Source organism: Anabas testudineus, chromosome 1 (assembly GCF_900324465.2).
Source record: "Anabas testudineus chromosome 1, fAnaTes1.2, whole genome shotgun sequence".
In the NCBI taxonomy this organism is placed as follows: Eukaryota; Metazoa; Chordata; class Actinopteri; order Anabantiformes; family Anabantidae; genus Anabas; species Anabas testudineus.
In genome coordinates this window covers 2,050,130-2,069,098 of record NC_046610.1, presented here as the reverse complement: position 1 = coordinate 2,069,098, position 18,969 = coordinate 2,050,130, and the positions used below count along the sequence as shown (strand labels likewise).

General features: G+C 39.3%; 2 protein-coding genes across 2 annotated transcripts; both read right to left on the bottom strand.

The window, feature by feature from the left end:
* Positions 1-2,126: 2,126 nt before the first annotated feature.
* LOC113162252 lies at positions 2,127-9,001 on the bottom strand. The gene is made up of 7 exons (XM_026360300.1): positions 8,918-9,001; positions 8,653-8,697; positions 5,544-5,728; positions 2,969-3,607; positions 2,786-2,849; positions 2,411-2,455; positions 2,127-2,281 (listed from the first exon to the last, which is right to left on the bottom strand). Exons 2-7 carry the CDS (start codon positions 8,685-8,687, stop codon positions 2,215-2,217), a joined length of 1,035 nt encoding a protein of 344 aa, XP_026216085.1. The 5' UTR covers positions 8,688-8,697; positions 8,918-9,001; the 3' UTR covers positions 2,127-2,214.
* A 6,577-nt stretch (positions 9,002-15,578) lies between these two features.
* LOC113162591 (sperm acrosome-associated protein 5-like) lies at positions 15,579-18,187 on the bottom strand. Its single transcript, XM_026360801.1, has 5 exons — positions 17,979-18,187; positions 16,924-17,172; positions 16,760-16,820; positions 16,169-16,312; positions 15,579-16,083 (listed from the first exon to the last, which is right to left on the bottom strand). The coding sequence occupies exons 1-5, from the start codon at positions 18,142-18,144 to the stop codon at positions 16,002-16,004; spliced, it is 702 nt and encodes a 233-aa protein (XP_026216586.1). The 5' UTR covers positions 18,145-18,187; the 3' UTR covers positions 15,579-16,001.
* Positions 18,188-18,969: the final 782 nt, after the last annotated feature.

Below are 18,969 nucleotides of genomic sequence, written 5' to 3'. Positions count from 1 at the left end.
TGTTGGTGTTGTTTGATAGTATTTGTAGAGACGCAGAGAGGTGATAAGAGAGCAATATGACGTATTTAACATCCTCACAACCATGACACCTGATCACAGGAGAAACCTTAAAACTTTAGCTTTAAAAGTTCCTTACACCTGGTTTCCGGTACTGTTCTACTTGTACTGTCTGCCCATCCTGGAACAGAGATCCATCCTCTGTTGCTCTTACTGAGGTTTACTTAGTGTTCGTACTTATCTGATTTTAGTATCTAAAGACAGAAGGTGCCAACAATCATCAACCCCAGAGTTTCACTGTGTCTGGTTGAATAAAGTGTATTTTACTATGTTCATGTGTGTGCAGGGACATATGCTGTACTTAGTTTTCTTGGCCTCAATTAGATTTCCTGATTAAATAAATTGGCAGCATGAAAACAGAAAACATTTTAACAGAAGATCCTGTTAAAATATGAGTTTGCAACAAAACTATTATGACTACTTATTGGTCCGGACTGATAAAGCTACAATATATGTGTAAAAAATATTCTAGATAAAACAAGATGAGGTGAAGTTGATTTGCCTCAGTGTTCTGCTGTCAGTGTATAAAGAAACACGATACAGCTGGAAGTCATTACCAACTTTTGCTGTATTTTTGCAGTGCAGACAGGTAAATATATCATTCAAACTGTTTAACTACAGAGCGGTGATGAGAAATTTGTACAGAATGTTGTTTGGCAATGACTTGTTAAAAAGACGTAGTCTGAAATCCCCAAATTCTTTGCAGTTTTACATTGAGATGAATAAGTTGTTGTTAACCTATTTGCCTGTGTAGTCTTTTGCAGAGCGCTGAGCCTCGCCCTATCCTTATTTCTGCACGAGTCCAGATCCTAGCTTACATAGGGTGCTGCTTTGTATATACATAACTAACTCCAATAAAGGAAGAGCTGTTGTTCTTAAAACAGTACATTCGTTTACACAGCTTCTCATTTCTTTTGGAATTGGGGATTTTACATTGTTAACTCTGCTCACAATGCCACTCTCTGGGTTCATACAAATGGGAGTCTGGAAAAAATGCTGCATCACATCATCTGACACTTACAGATGTGCCTCAACAGGTTTATTAGTAATACAGATGTCAAGACAGAGAGAAAAGATTAACTTGACAACAGCTTTTAATGCTGGTGATCCAGCATGATCCAGGTGACTGTTGAAAAGACATAGTCATGAGACTAAAACCACATATGCTAACAGGTTGTTTTCTCCTGACATCATGAGATATTTAAAGTCTCAAAGGATCGTATGACAGCACCGGAAACATGGTGTGTTGTAAAAGTAACTCTGTTTAGTGCAGAAATGATCTAAAATCTAACAAAAGAAAGAAGTGCAAGTTATCACCTGGACTATTTTACTATGGACTAAAGCTGTTGAAACATCTACACAATGTTATTATCGCTGAAATGAAGAAAAAAGACGTCATGTGAAATCCCCAAATTCTTTGCAGTTATACGTTGAGATGCATCATTCTTAAGTTGTCAACCTATCTGCTCATGCACGCCCACATCTTTCACAGAGTGATGAACCTCACCTCAACTCATGCTTATGTTTTGTTTTTTGTGACCTCAGTCCCAACGTTTCTGAGCCCTGTTGTTGATGTTAAATAGAAAAAAAGAAGATTTAAAAAAAAATGAAACTTCTCAGTTTCATTTTTTTCTTAAGGCCCTCTGTCTGTTCAATGGAATATAGGTTTTAAAAAAATTGTAAATCATTGCATTCTCTTTTTATTACCATTTTACAGAACAACCCAACTGAGCGTGGAGACATTGTTGTGAGAATGAGCAGAATAACTTGTGCTGCATTTGTCACATTTGCTGTAAATAAGAAGGAAACCAGTTCTTTGGCAGTTATACATGCTCCCATCATAACATTACCTGTAGTATACTGTGCACATAAAGTTGCTAAGGTTATGAGCAGTTGTTATTCTGAATACCTAAACTCTTCGTTTCTCATTATTTGTGGGAAATCTGGTGAGAACTAAAATACTAGAGTCTGTCTCTTTTACAAAATGAAATGTGAGTTTCAGATCCCTGATCAAACTAAAATGGAATTAAAATGAATTAAAAACAAACCAAATGTTCAACATGCTTCACTTTAATATTGTCACTTATCACTGGCTGCACATATAAGATAAGATAACTGCTCTAATGATAGTTATGTCACTTGATGAATGAAAGTAATTCAACATTGAACACCACTGAAGTACACAGTGGCTTTTACATCTTCACACTTTCCGTCTTTCCAGATTCTGCAAAAAAACAGGCCAGATGTAAGTAAGTAAACCGACTCTATTGATTATATTAAAGATGGCAGAAAATCAATGATTTGTTTCTTTCTTAATTCAGATTATCAAAGGCAGAGCATCAAATGAACTTACCTTTCTTCTGAGTCCTCCAGTTCTGTCCCCAGACGGTCATGGTCACTGTGGAAGCAAGAAAGTAGAATATCATTAAGAATATATTTAATCCACAGTATTTTAATAGACAAATTCTCTCTCTTTGCACTTCAGGTCACAGCTCAAACTCAGTGGTTGCAAGTCATTCCCCGTATCATGTCTCTTCTCTCTGGTACCTTGAGTCTAAACTTGTAAATAAACTTTAAAATTCAAAATTTGTGATTTGATCATATGTGCATTTTTGTTTAAAGAAAACAGAGAGAGTTTCAGGCTACTGTTCCTGTTGTAATGAAGATTTTTATTGTGACAGAGTGATATCTATGACTGTTCTGTAGTGAAATGTCAAAATTAACTTACCCATGCGTGGCCAGGATCTTCAGCAGACAGTTGATGTCATCCTGAATGTCGTCATCGAGCAAGTCTGGACATAAAACAAGAAGACAGTTTGCTGAACATGTAGACTGGAAATAATTTAACTTGAGTAAAAATTTAATGAGACAACGGCAACAACATGCACCTATTAAAAAAACCTAAACTCACTGCTACAGGATATTCCACAGACATTGGCTGTTGGAGTTATGCTGTTGTTGCAAGCCTGGCAACTGCTGAGCTGGAAAATGCCGTACAGTACGCAGTTCTGTGCAGGAATAGTGTGTGTTGAAGGCTTCTTTGATGATGGATGCCTGTTGTCGTGGCGTCGCCATCGACGATGGTTCCTCCTTTCATCGTTCTCTTCACTGCTGCTGTCTTCATTTTCAGAACTTTCTTGGTGGTTCTCAGCAGTGGTGTTCAACCCTGATGGCAGCCCCTCCTGACAGACACCTGAGGTGCAGTTCTGTGGAGGAGGGTGGGTTGATGATGAAGGTTGATTGTCATGACGTCGCCATCGACGATGGTTCCTCCTCTCATCGTTCTCTTCACTGCTGCTGTCTTCATTTTCAGAACTTTCTTGGTGGTTCTCAGCAGTGGTGTTCAACCCTGATGGCAGCCCCTCCTGACAGACACCTGAGGTGCAGTTCTTTGGAGGAGGGTGGGTTGATGATGAAGGTTGATTGTCATGGCGTCGCCATCGACGATGGTTCTTCCTTTCTCCACTGCGACCCCCTTCATTTTCATGGCTTTTTTGTTGATTCTCAGCGCTGGTGTTCAAATGTGATGCCTGCTCCGCCTGACAGACGACTGATGGTAGGAGAGAAAGAAGAAAAACTAACTTTTTGAACATCCTGACAAAAAATAAAATAAAACATTGAGCATTTTCATAATCCTTAGAGGAGAAACCCATCTGGACACTACTTGATTCTAGTTCCAACTACATTATGAGTCTTCATCAAATTGTCATCAAACTGACCACAGTTTATACGACTACAGGGATGTGAGTCTGAGCGGGTGGTCAGTAGCACAGGAGCACCTCAGGGGACTGTCCTCTCACCTTTCCTCTTCACCCTGTACACCTCAGACTTTCAGTACAACACTGAGTCCTGCCATCTGCAGAAGTTCTCAGATGACTCTGCAGTGGTTGGGTGTATGAGCGGTGGGGAGGAGACCGAGTACAGAGGTCTGGTGGACAGCTTTGTGAAGTGGTGTGGGAACAACCATCTGACCTTGAATGTAAGCAAGACCAAGGAGATGGTTGTGGACTTCAGGAGGAAGGAAACTGGCTTTGACACTGTGTCCATTCTGGGTGAGAAGGTGGAGGTGGTGGAGAGGTACAAATACCTGGGAGTTCACCTGGACAACAGACTGGACTGGAAGTTCAACACAGAGGCTGTATACAGGAAGGGACAGAGTAGACTCTACTTCCTGAGGAAGCTCAGGTCCTTTAATGTGTGCAACAAGATGCTGCAGATCTTCTACCAGTCTGTTGTAGCCAGTGTGATATTCTTTGCTGTCGTCTGCTGGGGCAGCAGCATCAGAGCCAGCGACACTAAGAAACTAAATGAACTGATCAGGAAAGCTGGCTCTGTGCTGGGGGCTGCTCTGGAACCTTTAGAGCAGGTGGTGGAGAGGAGGATGCTGCACAAACTGCTGAGCATCATGGAGAACAGCTCACATCCTCTCCACAGCCTGCTTATCAAACAGCGGAGCAGTTTTAGCCAGAGACTTCTCCAGCTCCGCTGTGACAAGGAACGGTTCAGGAAGTCATTTGTGCCAACAGCCATCAGCCTGTACAATGACTCCCTGACAGAGAGTCAGTGTCCACGCTGATGGTTTAACAATGTGTAACTAAGTCACTTTACATTCAAGTCCTACTGTGTGTTATTATTGTTATTCTACTGTGTTTTGTATATTGTTGTGTAGATTATGTTACTCAATGTTCAAATGTTTTTGTGTGTAATGGCTGCTGCAACACCAGAATTTCCCCCTGGGGATCAATAAAGTATCTATCTATCTATCTATCTATCTATCTATCTATCTATCTATCTATCTATCTATTTATCTATTTATCTATCTATCTATCTATCTATCTATCTATCTATCTATCTATCTATCTATCTATCTATCTATCTATCTATCTATTTATCTATCTATCTATCTATCTATCTATCTATCTATCTATCTATCTATCTATCTTGTGTGTGTTTGTGTGCAAGCTAAACTGATTTATCTTATTTCTCTGTACCATTGAGTTCCTCTGTTGTTTAAAACATTTAAGAGACTACTATAGTTTTAAAGTCTTAACTTGAAATTACCCAAACGGTTTAAAAATGAAACTATATTGTATTCATATATTTAATCAGGAGGAAGCAGAATGATGAATCCTCCTGTCTGACACATTTCCTTCTAATGGGCCACAATGTTTTGTATTATTCTGATTTGGATATTCTGGGCCGGTGATCATGTAAATAATCTCTAGGTAAATGTTGCCATGCAAATTAAGCCAGTGCCTCCTGTGTAAACACATTTATCTGATGTCGCTGAGTGTTTTATGACATGGATACAGTCAGTCACTGTGGATAAAAATAATATAAAGATAATACATTTTTTTTGCCTCCATTTCTTAAAACTATGTTACTAGCATAGCAACATTTGACAATTTAGTACAACCACCTTAGATAAATCACATGACACATATTCAAACCAGGATTCTGTGCAGCTTTCAGTGTTTGTTACTTACTCGTAGCCACAACGTTGTCCACAGTCAGTCCATTCGGCATAGTCAAGTTGGCAGTTGCATTTTTCAGCTGGTCCCTCAACTCACATTTTGACACAATCCTTCCCTCAGTGAAACTCCAGCCCAGTACAGCCAGCAGAAACGCAGCAAGTATCTTCATCTTCATCTTCCAGCTATTGTCTGTGACTCTGGAAACATAGGTGGCCTGATATTTATACTGTCTGCAGGGACACAGGCAAACAAATGAGAGGCAATAGTCCATTGTTTGTTCTGGTTAGAGAAAGACAAACCCCCTGGGTCCTGGAAACAGGACTCTGGATGGGAACAGTATAATATTATTGTGTCACATGTTATGTTCAGCTTTTGATGCGTGAGCTCCAACTACGTCAAAGTAGTAAACATGATCCATCAACCTGACGACATCTTTTCATATTTACAGGTTCCACCTTTGTCCAGTTGAAAAGACCCAGTGAGGAGAATAAATCAGATAGGTTTAGGGTCAATGTAAGAAACCTATAGTTTCAGGGGATCTGGTTTCCAGAGTCCACTAAATGTGTCTCCTTTATTATCCTGAACACAGATATCATGTTAAAGTCAAGAGAGGAAGGAACAATAGCAGCAACAAAATGACTGAGCAGAAATCTTCTGACACATAGTGTACGTTTCAGTGAAAAATAAAATGCAAGGATTATTTTATTTTTATACTACATTTATAATATTTTGCGCTTTTAAATCTGTATCCACCCCATGATCCAGAGCTGGAAATGAAAACGCATTTATTACCAGGAAAACCTTCTCTTTTGTGAACAAAATTGAATTTATTTATTCCAGATTATTCAATAGATTTTGAAAGGTGAAAATAATTGCAAATACATTTCTAGTATTAAATAATAAGAAGGCTCAGGTTAGCTACAGTCCTGTTTTGGAACGGTCATTAAAGGCGGAACAGACTTCAACCCATTTACATCCAGCCAAATAATCACCTAATTACAATTTTATGGGTTTTCAGCTGCAAAGGAAACTAGTAACAAAAGCTATGGAAAACCCACAGAGGAGTGTAAGTAAAAGTTGTCACAGCAGTAAATACTCAAAGTACTAGTACCTAAAACTGTACACTGTAAACTGACTCATTTTATCAATGAGCAAAAAGTGTTATCAATATGAACCACATCTTTCCTTTCCTTACTTCATTGTCTTAATTCTTTAACTTTCAGTGCAGACCTTCCTGAGACTGGATGCCAGTGGGAATCTTTTGATGAGACACTCATTAACCTCAGTGTGTTCAGACAGTGAAGCTATCAGCAGCAGCAGGAGCAGATTATGGAGCAGAATATCTAAATTAAGAAACAAACAGCTCTTTGTTCCATTCTGCTAATACATAAGTGGATCTGATGGTGTTTTATTGGAACACACTCAAGATGTCATTGACATTAGGTTCATTTCCATGTTTGCTCATTGTTCTAGGTTTTCTTTTGTTAAACCATCTGATTCACTGACTACCAGCTGGACACGCCTGTGCACATACGGTATCTGTTGAGGTTAATGATTTTCTCTGGCACGGATCATGTTACAGCCAAACGTCTCCATGGAACATGGAACCGGGTAAAAGACAGTCCACTGTAGAATCAGGCTTGTTTCTCCAGATTCTCTGATTCCTTTTAATGATATGATTTACTGAACGATGGACTGATGGCGGATCAGGGTGACAGGTGACTGGCTGGCCTGTGTTACAGGTCTAGCCGGTGGACTCTTTTTACAGGCTGTACTGTTGTAATATGAGCAGAATGTGGTTTGGCAAAGTCTTGCTGCAATGAGGAAGGACTTCTGTGGAAAAGATGCCTAATTGGTTGTGAGATGTTCGGCCAGGTGAAAACTTTTTCTGTCTTTTGTTTCCCATGTCCCAACTTTAGAGAAACATGTCACTCATCAAAACGAGAATTGATTTAATCAAACTGTGATGTAACGTCTCAGTCTCAAGGTGCATGTGTTGCTTTGATTCTGTTTTCAGTTAAATATAGATGAAATTCATTCACTCTGTTTTTATTTTCACAGAAATCCAACTTTGTCATCTTTGTTTGCTGTACACGGACACATTTAAGATGAAAGGATGAACAACAGCTCAAAAATCAACCAGATTTTAAATGAAAAGCACTGGAACAGGTGACTGACTGTGTTTGTCGGTACATAGGTGTGTCCTGTGGGATTTATTTTCAAAGAATGACTGTGACTCTGAATGACTGCTGTTGGTTTGAGCCTGCTTGTTTACCATTTGTTTTTAAAAATGATAAATCAACATGCAAACCACAGAGATGGCCATGTGAGCAAACCAACTCATTTTGCATATGAGCAATGAGAAATAAACAATCAGAGCTACTGGGTGTAGTCAGTGTGTTTATTTGTGATGTCCTGAAAGTGACAGACACCTCTGGTGTAACACAGAAGGAACGGGTCACCTAATAAACACAGCTACAGCTAATGACAGAAACATTGTGAGGGCTGTGTAAACTAAATGCATATTCACAAGAGAAAAGGTCAAATTTATTGTTTCAGATAAACTTTTGAATTTGAAAACCCGAAAGAAGGAAGTGTGCTGAAAATCAGGGGGTGGGGGGTGGGGGTTCAGCACAGTTTCCCAAATAAATGGTGTAACGCCAAGTGTCTCTGTTAAGTGGTAGTTTGAAGGATTCTTGTTGTTTATATTTAATAAAATTCAAATTCTATTAACATCTTATGGAAATTTATTGGGAACCTATTTAAACAGTACAGGATGGAATGTTGGAGGAAACATGAGTCTCTTTTACATTAAATAATTTCTTTTTATTGATTTAGTGATTTCATTCCTTTTGTCCCCCCGACTGTAAATATAATATATCATTAATCATGTGAGTATTAAGGTGGATGTCACTCAGTCATGCAGCTGAATAAAGTCTTTTTATGTGTTGCTGAGATAATAATAAAACACGTTCATTACAATAGGCTTTTTTTTTAAATATTTCACGTTCCCTTTGGAGGAAGGTTCTCCATCACCTCCCACTGGTGCTGACTGGTATGATTTTATTATTAAAAGGCAAATTATCAAAAGCAGAACGTGCAAATTATCAGGCTAACTTACACTACTCCTTGGTCCTTCCAGATCTGCACCCCCATGAGTTGATTACTGTGAAAAAAATCAAAATACATTAAAAAAAGTTTTTAGAAATCTATTAAATTGACAACATTTTCATCACAGTTTACTCCAATCCACGATGACATTTGGTTTTAAATGTGACCATAACTGCAGCATTCTTAAATTTTGTACAGTGTTTTGTGAACTGTTTTCAGTTTATTTCACCTATTGTGCAAAAGTAAAAAAAAAAACTTAAAAAAAAAAAACTTACCCAAGACTGCAGGAGGTCTTCCGCAGGCAACTGATGTCATCCGGTAAGAACTCATCATGCAACTCAGGAAACAAAACAACACAGTTTGCTGCCATTTCAGTTTCAGACAATGGGCATTTCTCACACCAAAGCAGAGTCTGAGTCCAGTGAAAAAACTGTCTGTTGCTGTTTTTATAACCTCTCATGTGACGCATGTCATCTGACGAACATCATTTGAAGAAATTAAGCAATAATTAAGACAAACATTCATTTTTACTAAACCTTACATGTTCTTTTAGTGTCTAAACTCGACCCAGACGTCTATGAGTATCAGTCTGAAACCAGCAATTCTTGACAAATGAACTTGAATCGGACCTGGAGCGCTCATGTTAAAAAGGAAGAGAAAACAAATATGTTCTTACATGAGGCCCAGTGACAATGACTTGTACAGTAGATATGAAACAAAGGTCAACTCACTGCTGCAGGGTATCCCACAGATATTTGACGACGGAGTTTACACCGTTGTTACAGGCCAGATGACTGGGCAGCTGGAAAACACCATAAAGAGTGCAGGACTGAGGAGGCTGAGGAGGGTTGTGATGAGCAGGGTTCATGCTGTTTCGTCGCCCGAAAACAGAATCATCTCAAGGTCCTTTAAAATCCCTTTAGAGAAAGAAACCTCCAGCAGAACCAGGCTCAGGGTGGGCGGCCATCTGCCTCGAGGGGTTGGGGTAATTGGAAAGAGGAGAGAGAAAAGAACAGCAGACAACAAAAAATGACAGCAACAAGCAGCAAAAACCCTGGACAAGTTGGTAGAACTGCAGACTGTAAACCTGCAGATCTGAGGTTGAGGGTCCTGCAGAAAACTGAAATGAGAGGAGGAAACTCAAACTACAGGAGAGCGAAGAAAAAAAGTGTCGAGTCACATTTAATTTTGGATTTCAGAGCAAAGACGTCAGAATAGTTAAAATGATCCGTACACCTTAGCTAATCCAGTTTTTTTATATTTAAACTTTTGTCATGTTTTAAAGACACATTTTTACGACTAAAGACATGAGATATTTCTAATTTCAGGGTGTTTTGTGTCAGCACCTGCAGTGCGTCAACAGTTTGTCTTTTATTACACAGAGCGCCAGCATCATGTTACACACAGCCGTTGTCATTGTAATCTCGCTTTGTTCTGAACAACATGTATTAGAACAGATTTTCAATTTGTGAATTAAGAGTTGAAAACTTTCAATGGGATTTAAGTGTTGCCTTTCTTTCTTGAGCAGTTTATTAAGTTTATTGGTGACTTATACTCTTTACGTTATTTTACTACAGGACAGTCTGTAAATATACAGAACAGGAGAAACGCAACTTTCTGCTCTTACTTTATTAAATAAAATAGCAAACAAGCTACCATAATGCAGATGGTCAGTTTCATTCTGTGAGTCACTTTAAGCCTGGAAAATAATAATTTTATGACCGTGTAGATCTTTTAACAGGAAACCTTGAAGTTGTGACACATACTGCGCATACGTTCATTCATGATGATGTTGACATTCACAAAAAAAGAGCAAAAAGACGTTTCCACCATATCAACCCTCACTACAACCAACATCACCTTCTCTCTTACTGTGCATTAGAGTTTGTTCTTTTACACATTTCCAACTTGAACAATGCAAAGGATGCAAAAAAACAAAAAAACAAATGTAACAAGATCCTCTGTGGGAACTTGCTGGATGCACATGTACAGTTTGTTCTTTTACACTTTTGTGTTCTCAATATTTGTTTTGCTTGTGTAACATGATGCCTGTTCTCTTTACTAATTGAGTGTATTTTTAATGTGCAACCTGTAGACCTCTTAGAAAGCCGGATTAGCTAAAGCTTTAAGGTGTACGGATCATTTTAATTATTCTGATGTCTTTGGAGCTTTGAAACCCAAAATTAAATGTGACCCAGCACAACACGGGTCATGTCCAGAGTCGTGTTTCCAGAACAAAGGACTTATCTTTATTTGAGCAGAATAAAGATTTTAAATTGCCTCTCATTTGATTCCTGTGCCTGTGCAGACTCTATAAATATCGTGACAAACGTTTTCAGAGTCAGAGACGACATTTGGAGTCGAGATGAAGATTCTTGCCGTGTTTCTGCTGACTGTGTTGGGCTGTGGCCTGGCTGAAGGGGAGCATGTGTCGAAATGTGAACTGAGGCACCTACTGAAAATGGAAATGGAAAACCCGGAAATGAAGGCGAAGATGAAAGTGTCGAATGTGGACGATGTATTGGCCAAGAGTAGGTACCAGTTGTTGATTTTACATGACAAACACTGAAAAGAAAGATTAGAAGTCAGACAGAGGGGTCATCTTCCTCTCTGTATCTGTGTGACGATTTCTTTCTCTAAAAGGAGTTTTTCCTCTCCACTGTCTCCTGGTACTGTGTTTGCTCAAAGGGGGGGTTTCTCACTTTATTTCTGGGTCTTACAGTACCTTGAGATTGTTGAGTTTGGGTTTGGCACAGTATGGCAGATCCAGCTAATTAAAGAAAATCTACCCAGACGTTGTGGAAGTGTGGACTTTGACATGTGCAGAGAATTTGTAAGTGGTTTATTTCTCTCTTCGCTCCTGCCTTCAGTTGTGTGTAACACAGAAGTGGCCACAGGATTTAACACCAGCGCACTGAAGGAAGTGGCTCACGGGAAGCAAGACAATGGGCACCAAGGAGGCCATTCAGGCCCAAACATGCCCCATTCTCGAGGGCGACGAAACAGCATGAACCCTGCTCATCACAACCCTCCTCAGCCTCCTCAGTCCTGCACTCTTTATGGTGTTTTCCAGCTGCCCAGTCATCTGGCCTGTAACAACGGTGAAACTCCGTCGTCAAATATCTGTGGGATACCCTGCAGCAGTGAGTTGACCTTTGTTTCATATCTACTGTACAAGTCATTGTCACTGGGCCTCATGTAAGAACATATTTGTTTTCTCTTCCTTTTTAACATGAGCGCTCCAGGTCCGATTCAAGTTCATTTGTCAAGAATTGCTGGTTTCAGACTGATACTCATAGACGTCTGGGTCGAGTTTAGACACTAAAAGAACATGTAAGGTTTAGTAAAAATGAATGTTTGTCTTAATTATTGCTTAATTTCTTCAAATGATGTTCGTCAGATGACATGCGTCACATGAAAGGTTATAAAAACAGCAACAGACAGTTTTTTCACTGGACTCAGACTCTGCTTTGGTGTGAGAAATGCCCATTGTCTGAAACTGAAATGGCAGCAAACTGTGTTGTTTTGTTTCCAGAGTTGCATGATGAGTTCTTACAGGATGACATCAGTTGCCTGTTGAAGACCTCCTGCAGTCTTGGGTAAGTTTAACACAGTCTAAAAAAAAACTGTAGAAAATTTAAGAATGCTGCAGTTGTGGTCACATTTAAACCCAAATGTCACCGTGGCTGTTTCGCATTTTTTAGGTTTAGTCCATAGTTAACAGTCAGAGAGGAAACAAGGACAAAAAGAAGTAAACTGTGATCAAAGTGTTTTATCTTGTTTGAATGTATTTTTATTTTTTCCACAGTGATCATCTCATGGGAGCGAAGACCTGGCAGGACCAAGGAGGAGTGTAAGTTAATCTGTTAATTTGCTCGTTCTGCTTTTGATAATCTGCCTTTTAAAAATAAAATTATTACAGTCAGTTGACTTAACATTGAACATGTAAAATATTACAAGTTATCATCAACTCTTCTGTTTCTTTACCAGGATGAAGCCCATCATGGAGAAAAAGTGTGAAAATGTGCAAGCCCTTGTGTATTTCTCAGACTGCCCATAACCTTCATTTATTTAGGGTCATTGATATTTAACGTCACTGACCAAGGATCAGTCTGTGATAAGTTACAATAATAAAGTGAAGCATGTTGAACTTGCTGTTGTGTGTTTGTTGTCTGCTCTACAGCACTGTGGACAACGTTTCACGGTGGGACCTAATGGAGGAAATTTAGATTTCTTTTTGTGAAAGACACAGATTCACCCCTGCATCATAAACAGATTCGAACAGGTCAGAGAGAGAGAGCTGTGCGTGAGGTTTACAAGCATTCTTCCACTAACTGCAGGTGAAATGTGTTCTATATACACCACAGACTAAGGATGATCTGTATCTGCTGGATCTGTAAACAGGCTCTTGTCTGTGTGTTTCAGAGTAATTCTGCCCTCTGCTGTGCAAAATTAATTAACACATCACATTTTTAAATACGTCACATGCATTTTATCATTATTGAAGAGAAAACACGTTAACACACTCCTCCTTCTTCTCTTTCGGCTTTTCCCATCAGGGGTCGCCACAGCAAATCATCCTTTTCCACCTCACTCTATCATGAACATCTTCTACCAGCCAACCTCATGTCCTCTGTTATAACATCCATATATCTCCTCTTTGGCCGTCCTCTTGTCCTCCTGCCTGGCAGCTCCATCTCCAACATCCTTCTACCAATATATTCACTATCCCTCCTCTGAACATGTCCAAACCATCTCAGTCTGGCCTCTCTGACTTTGTTGCTAACACAGGCAACGTGAGCCGTCCCTCTGATGTACTCGTTCCTTATTCTGTCTAACCTGGTCACTCCTAAGGAGAACCTCAACATCTTCATCTCTGCTACCTCCATCTCAGCCTCTTGTCTCTTTCTCACTGCTACCGTCTCTAACCCATAGAGCAGAGCTGGTCTCACCACTGTCTTGTACACCTTTCCTTTGAGTCTTGCTGACACTCTTCTGTCACACAACACTCCTGACACTTTCCTCCACCCGCTCCAACCTGCCTGCACTCTCCTCTTCACCTCTTTTCCACACTCTCCATCACACTGAACTGTTGACCCCAAGTACTTAAACTCCTGCACCTTCTTCACCTCAGCCCCCTGTAACCTAACGCTTCTACCTTGATACCTCTCGTTCAGACACATGTATTCTGTTTTACTACGACACACTGGTAAAAATAATTATGCTAGATTATTAGATCTGCAAATCACAGACTTCCTGCCAGACACTAAGCAGGATGTACACAAAGCATCATAATCGGCTTCACACACACCTGGTGAATTTCTTCACTAGATGTTTCCTTGTTACCAAACAGTTGCGTCTTCATCGGTCCATCAAGATTCCTGAAATGTCTGCATGACACTTCCCTCACTGACTACTGTATACAGGTGGGAGATTGATTACCTGACAACCAGGTGAAGCAAAAACAATTAGAGGCTCTATTGCGAGTTGAGTTCAAAGTTCATAAAGAACCAGTCCAGCCTGAACCTCATCACCCTGAGTGGCCCCCTAGTGAACACTGTAAAGTTATTTTTACTTTGTGGACAGCATAATGACCCAGCACCTCCAAATGTAGAACAAAATCAGTTCCCCAAAAATAAAGGTGCTGCAGAGGATGTGCTTACTAAGGCAAGTTCAACCTGCCATAGTTAAAAATATCTTCTCCTGTGGAGATGTACACAATTTATCTGCGTGCAGCACACCTTTGTCTATATTTATGAAGGTGTAGTACTTTTTTTCTTCTGTGTTTTTTTACATTTGCATTAATTTTCAATAAATCCTCAAGATATAACTAACAATAAACCTATTTGTCATTCTGAACAGGAAAAATATTTCATCCTGGAGCCTTTAAGGAATTTTCTTAACATAATAAATATCAATAAATAGATAAACAATTGAAACATGATCAAACTCATTGGAATTTATAATAAAAGTTTTATTATTTTCGTGACACTGGAGAGAGGATTGTCATACCAGTAGAGGGCGATCTAATCCTGCAGCTGTCCATACTTATGGGGCTGCCTCACAGTAGTTTTGCATCTTGGGACAGCAATTTAGTCCATCTTGCACAACCTGGCGGATTCTGCTCTAATGTCCAACGGCTTTTCACGAAGGTTCTTGCAATTTGATTTCAGGTGTTTTACCAATGGCAATGGCATAAAGGTGGTTGGTAGTGAAAGTGAGAATAACAACCTGATAACAACTCCTCCCTCCTCAGGCAACTAGTGAACTTTGAACTAAAAACTACTTGTTCTTAATGTTTTATTTAACACACTGAAAAGGGTAATTGTTTATTCAACAAATGACCTGGTCTAATGACGTCCAGGTCACAAATGATATGGTAACATTACTCTAAAATGTCACCTTACCTTTAATAAATAACTTTTAATAAAGCTTCTGGCTGTGAAGTAAACTGGGTGGACTTGTTTTGATTAGATATTTGTATTGTTTGTGAAAAGTTCAGCAGGTCACATGCTACAACATGAGACCTGAGAAGAGAAGACATGGTTATTCTGCCAAGACACTACCAATTGCAAGACTTTCTTTTAAGAAGTCGTCCGCTAATATTTGATTATAGATCTTTCACTGTTCTACATGTTTAATGTTTAGGATGATGGATGATGGATGATGCCGTAATGAAGAATACTGATAAGAGTCACATAACCGCTCAGGTATGGGTATGGTCATGGTTTTTATTCGGTTGTTTTATAATAACTTCTTCTTTCCTTTTTGTTGGGGGGAAGAACATGTTTTTTTTATGTAACTCCTTAAGGAGTGTCTTATTGATGGTAGACAGAATCCCAGATTTATTTAGCTTAAGTACGTACCTTCTTTTCTTTGTTTCTGTTTGTGTTACCCCCGAAAACCACACCTGCTACAACTTCCAAAGGCAGACACTTTTTGTAGTCACTGTATTTATTTACGTTCTTGGAAGTGGACATTTGTGGTCTGAATGAATATCTACATACTGAAGTTTTGTTACTGAGTTTTGTTATTAAACCATGTTTCACCTAAAACAAAATTCATAATATACATGTAGTGGATTATTTAGATGGATAGAACTTGTCAGAGCTATGGAGTTAATTAGGTAGATAATTAGGAACCATGATTAAAATCACCTTGAAAGTTTTCCACAGATCATCTTTACTGTTACAGTAGTTTAATTTCTTCATCAGACCTTTATGTTGAAAATAGGTTGACAATGGTGTAGAATTATAGACATGCAAAGCAACAAACCCAATATGATTCACTTCATTATTGTCACAAATCACTGGCTGCATATTTGAGAGAATAGTAAATGCTCAGTGGCTGGTTAGGGCACTAGTTTGGTGGTGCTGGGCATCCGACAAAGTAGTCTGTGGCTTTGATTCTTCTGCAGTCTCTGTCAAAGATGAGATGGAGCCTACAAACAAACAGAAACAAATTCAGCATTATTGAGGTAGTCAAATGTCATTTGTCAAGTCACTTGTATAAATAGTAAAACTTACATTTTCATCAAATTCCGAATGAAGTCTGAACTGGGGGCACCTGGGCCACTGGGGCCGCCTGAGCCACTGGGGCCGCCTGGGCCACTGGGGCTGCCTGGGCCACTGGGGCCGCCTGAGCCACTGGGGCCGGTGGAGCCACTGACACTGTGGAAAGATATAAAACGTTAAATATGTGAAATCAGGGTATTAGCTTAGGACTGAAAAAAACTTAACATGCATCAAATCTGCTGATTGTGGTTTGACTGGAAGTGCAGCATTCCTGAAGGATTCATATAACAACAGCAGCAGCAGAACTCAAAATGTCTTTCTGTTCCTCAACTTACACTTTCACTGTGCAGAATGGTACAAGTGCAGAGTCCGACATCCCAACACAGTTTTCAGTGATGCAGAAACATCCAGAGCTCCAGAACAGGCAGAATAAGACTAAGACTGAGCTTTTCAGTGAGGGTTGGGAGGCACCTTATGCTTAGTCGTTAAAATTAGGAAATTAACTATATATATGTGTTTATAACTTCTGTGTCTGGGGAGAATCTGAACCAAATTATGATTTTGATTTTTTTTATAGTTTGAGATTTTTTCATGTGAACTTACCCACTGGTGAAGAATTTCACCAGGCAACTGATGTCGTCACTGATGTCATCGTCAAGCAAATCTGAAAAGACAAGTTTTCTGGTTTAAGGTGAATATGCAAGTTAAAACTATTTTAACCTCAGTGACAGTCCAGGTGATGAAAACGACATGCAAAAGACTCTCACTGCTGCAGGGTATTCCACAGATGTTGTCTGTCGTGTGTACGCTGTCGTCGCAGGCAATCCGGCTGCCCAGCTGGAAAATACCATAGAGCATCCACGGCTCTGGAGGAGAAGCCAAAAAAGTTCCATTGTGTCGTTCCTCCCAAGAATGGGGGAGGCCCTTGCCACGGTGCTCATGGTCTTCCTGCCCGGCAGCCAGCTCTTTTACTGCACTGGTGTTAAAACCTGATGACTTCTCCGCGTGACACACAACTGAGGGCAAGACAGAAAGAAACTGTCAAGTGACAAATCTTCTCCAAATGTCACGTTTCATCTTGGGGCAGACATGGTTTCAGTTTCTATTAACTGTCCCTGTGGAACTCCTTAGTTTGATGAACCCGATCCCAAACCCAATTTTGACATTAGTGTCACCTTTATAAAAAATGTCAGATGTAAGAATGTTAAAGACCTGAACAGGTCTCATGTTCAGACCCAAGCTAGCAATGTTTGGATCCAGCGTTGTCATGCTGCTTTTTGTACATGTTGTAAAAGCTGATAAACTCAAGTGTTTAAATTTTATCTGAAACATATGTACATTATGCAAAATATTTTATCTTCACATTATTGAGTACTGGTGGTTGTTCATGGTGATTGTAATGATCTAGTTCATTTTATTTATTACTGGGGCACCATGTTTTGTGTTTAAGTCTAGATATTTTGGCCCAATTATGATAAAAATAATCACCTATTTTTTCTGTAGATGCATTTACAGTTATTTTTATAGCACATTGTTTAATGCCGTATGAACTTTTTATGCACATTGCACACTCGTCCTTTTTCGAGAAACAGCATATTGAAAATAAAACACAGAGAAACAAGTGCATGCATTCTTTCTTTGGATTATACCTCCAATATATCTTTTAGCTACACAAATGACAAATCATCTTTTAACAGCTGATTAGCCTCTTCTCTTAGTATTTAGTATGAATGGATTACCAAAGACTCCTATCTAACTGGGAAATAGATTTTCTTTAGTAGGCATCAGCGTACCTATCATAAAAGTAATAACTACTACTTACACCTGGCCACTAAGTCGTCCCCGCTCAGGACCCTGCGTCTTCCTGACACAGTCAGCTGGCTGGTTGCAGTTTTCAGCTGGTTCCTTAGGTCACATTTCGCCACAATCACCCCTTCAGCCAGACTGCAGCCCAGCACCGCCAGCACAAACACCACAAGTACCTTCATCTTGATTCCAACTATCTCCTCTGACACTGAAAACGTGGCTTGACATTTATACTGTCTGCACATCAGGGATGAAAATCTTTTGTTCATCTCCGGTAAAGGCCACTCCTTTGGTTCTCAGAAATAGAATGTTGAACGTGAGGAATGCTATGTCACATCTCCTGTTTGAAGATGTGGTACAGCAGGTTTATGAGCCCTGCAAAGATCACAGCATGAAGAAAATATAATCTTTTAGTATTTTGCTTTCGTTGTGTTGAAAAGACAAGTGAACAATGAGAGTAAAAATTCAAGAGATAACAACTGATCTTGTTGTATATCCATGAGACATTTTGGTTTCGAATTAATGACAGCAGTCTGACCTGAATGCACCCAGTATGCACGACTTGTGTGCTTGTTTCTCCAGCATGAGAACGCTTTAATTTACACATGCTCATAAAATAATAAGTATTCATAATTATTGCTGCCAAGTACAGATCTTTTTTTTATTTTTAGCGACAACATCTATTACTTATCTGACAAATAGGCAACAACTAATGCAACATGAAATGCAACTAAAGCTACAGAAAAGAAATAGAAAATAGAAAAATAGAAATGCAAAGCGATGCAGAGTGAATCAGTGAGTAGGTGATGGCCTGCAGCTCTACTTCTGTTACTCATTAGTCAGGAAGTTTCATGAAGATCAGGCTCAGTCTAATTAATTAATAAATACATAATAATACATTCATCATGTGCACATACACAGTAACGCTTAATTAAACAATCACAAATATTGTTAAAAATTTAGGCTTTTACAGCTCATAAAAAGTTCACCAGCTTCATACTATATTG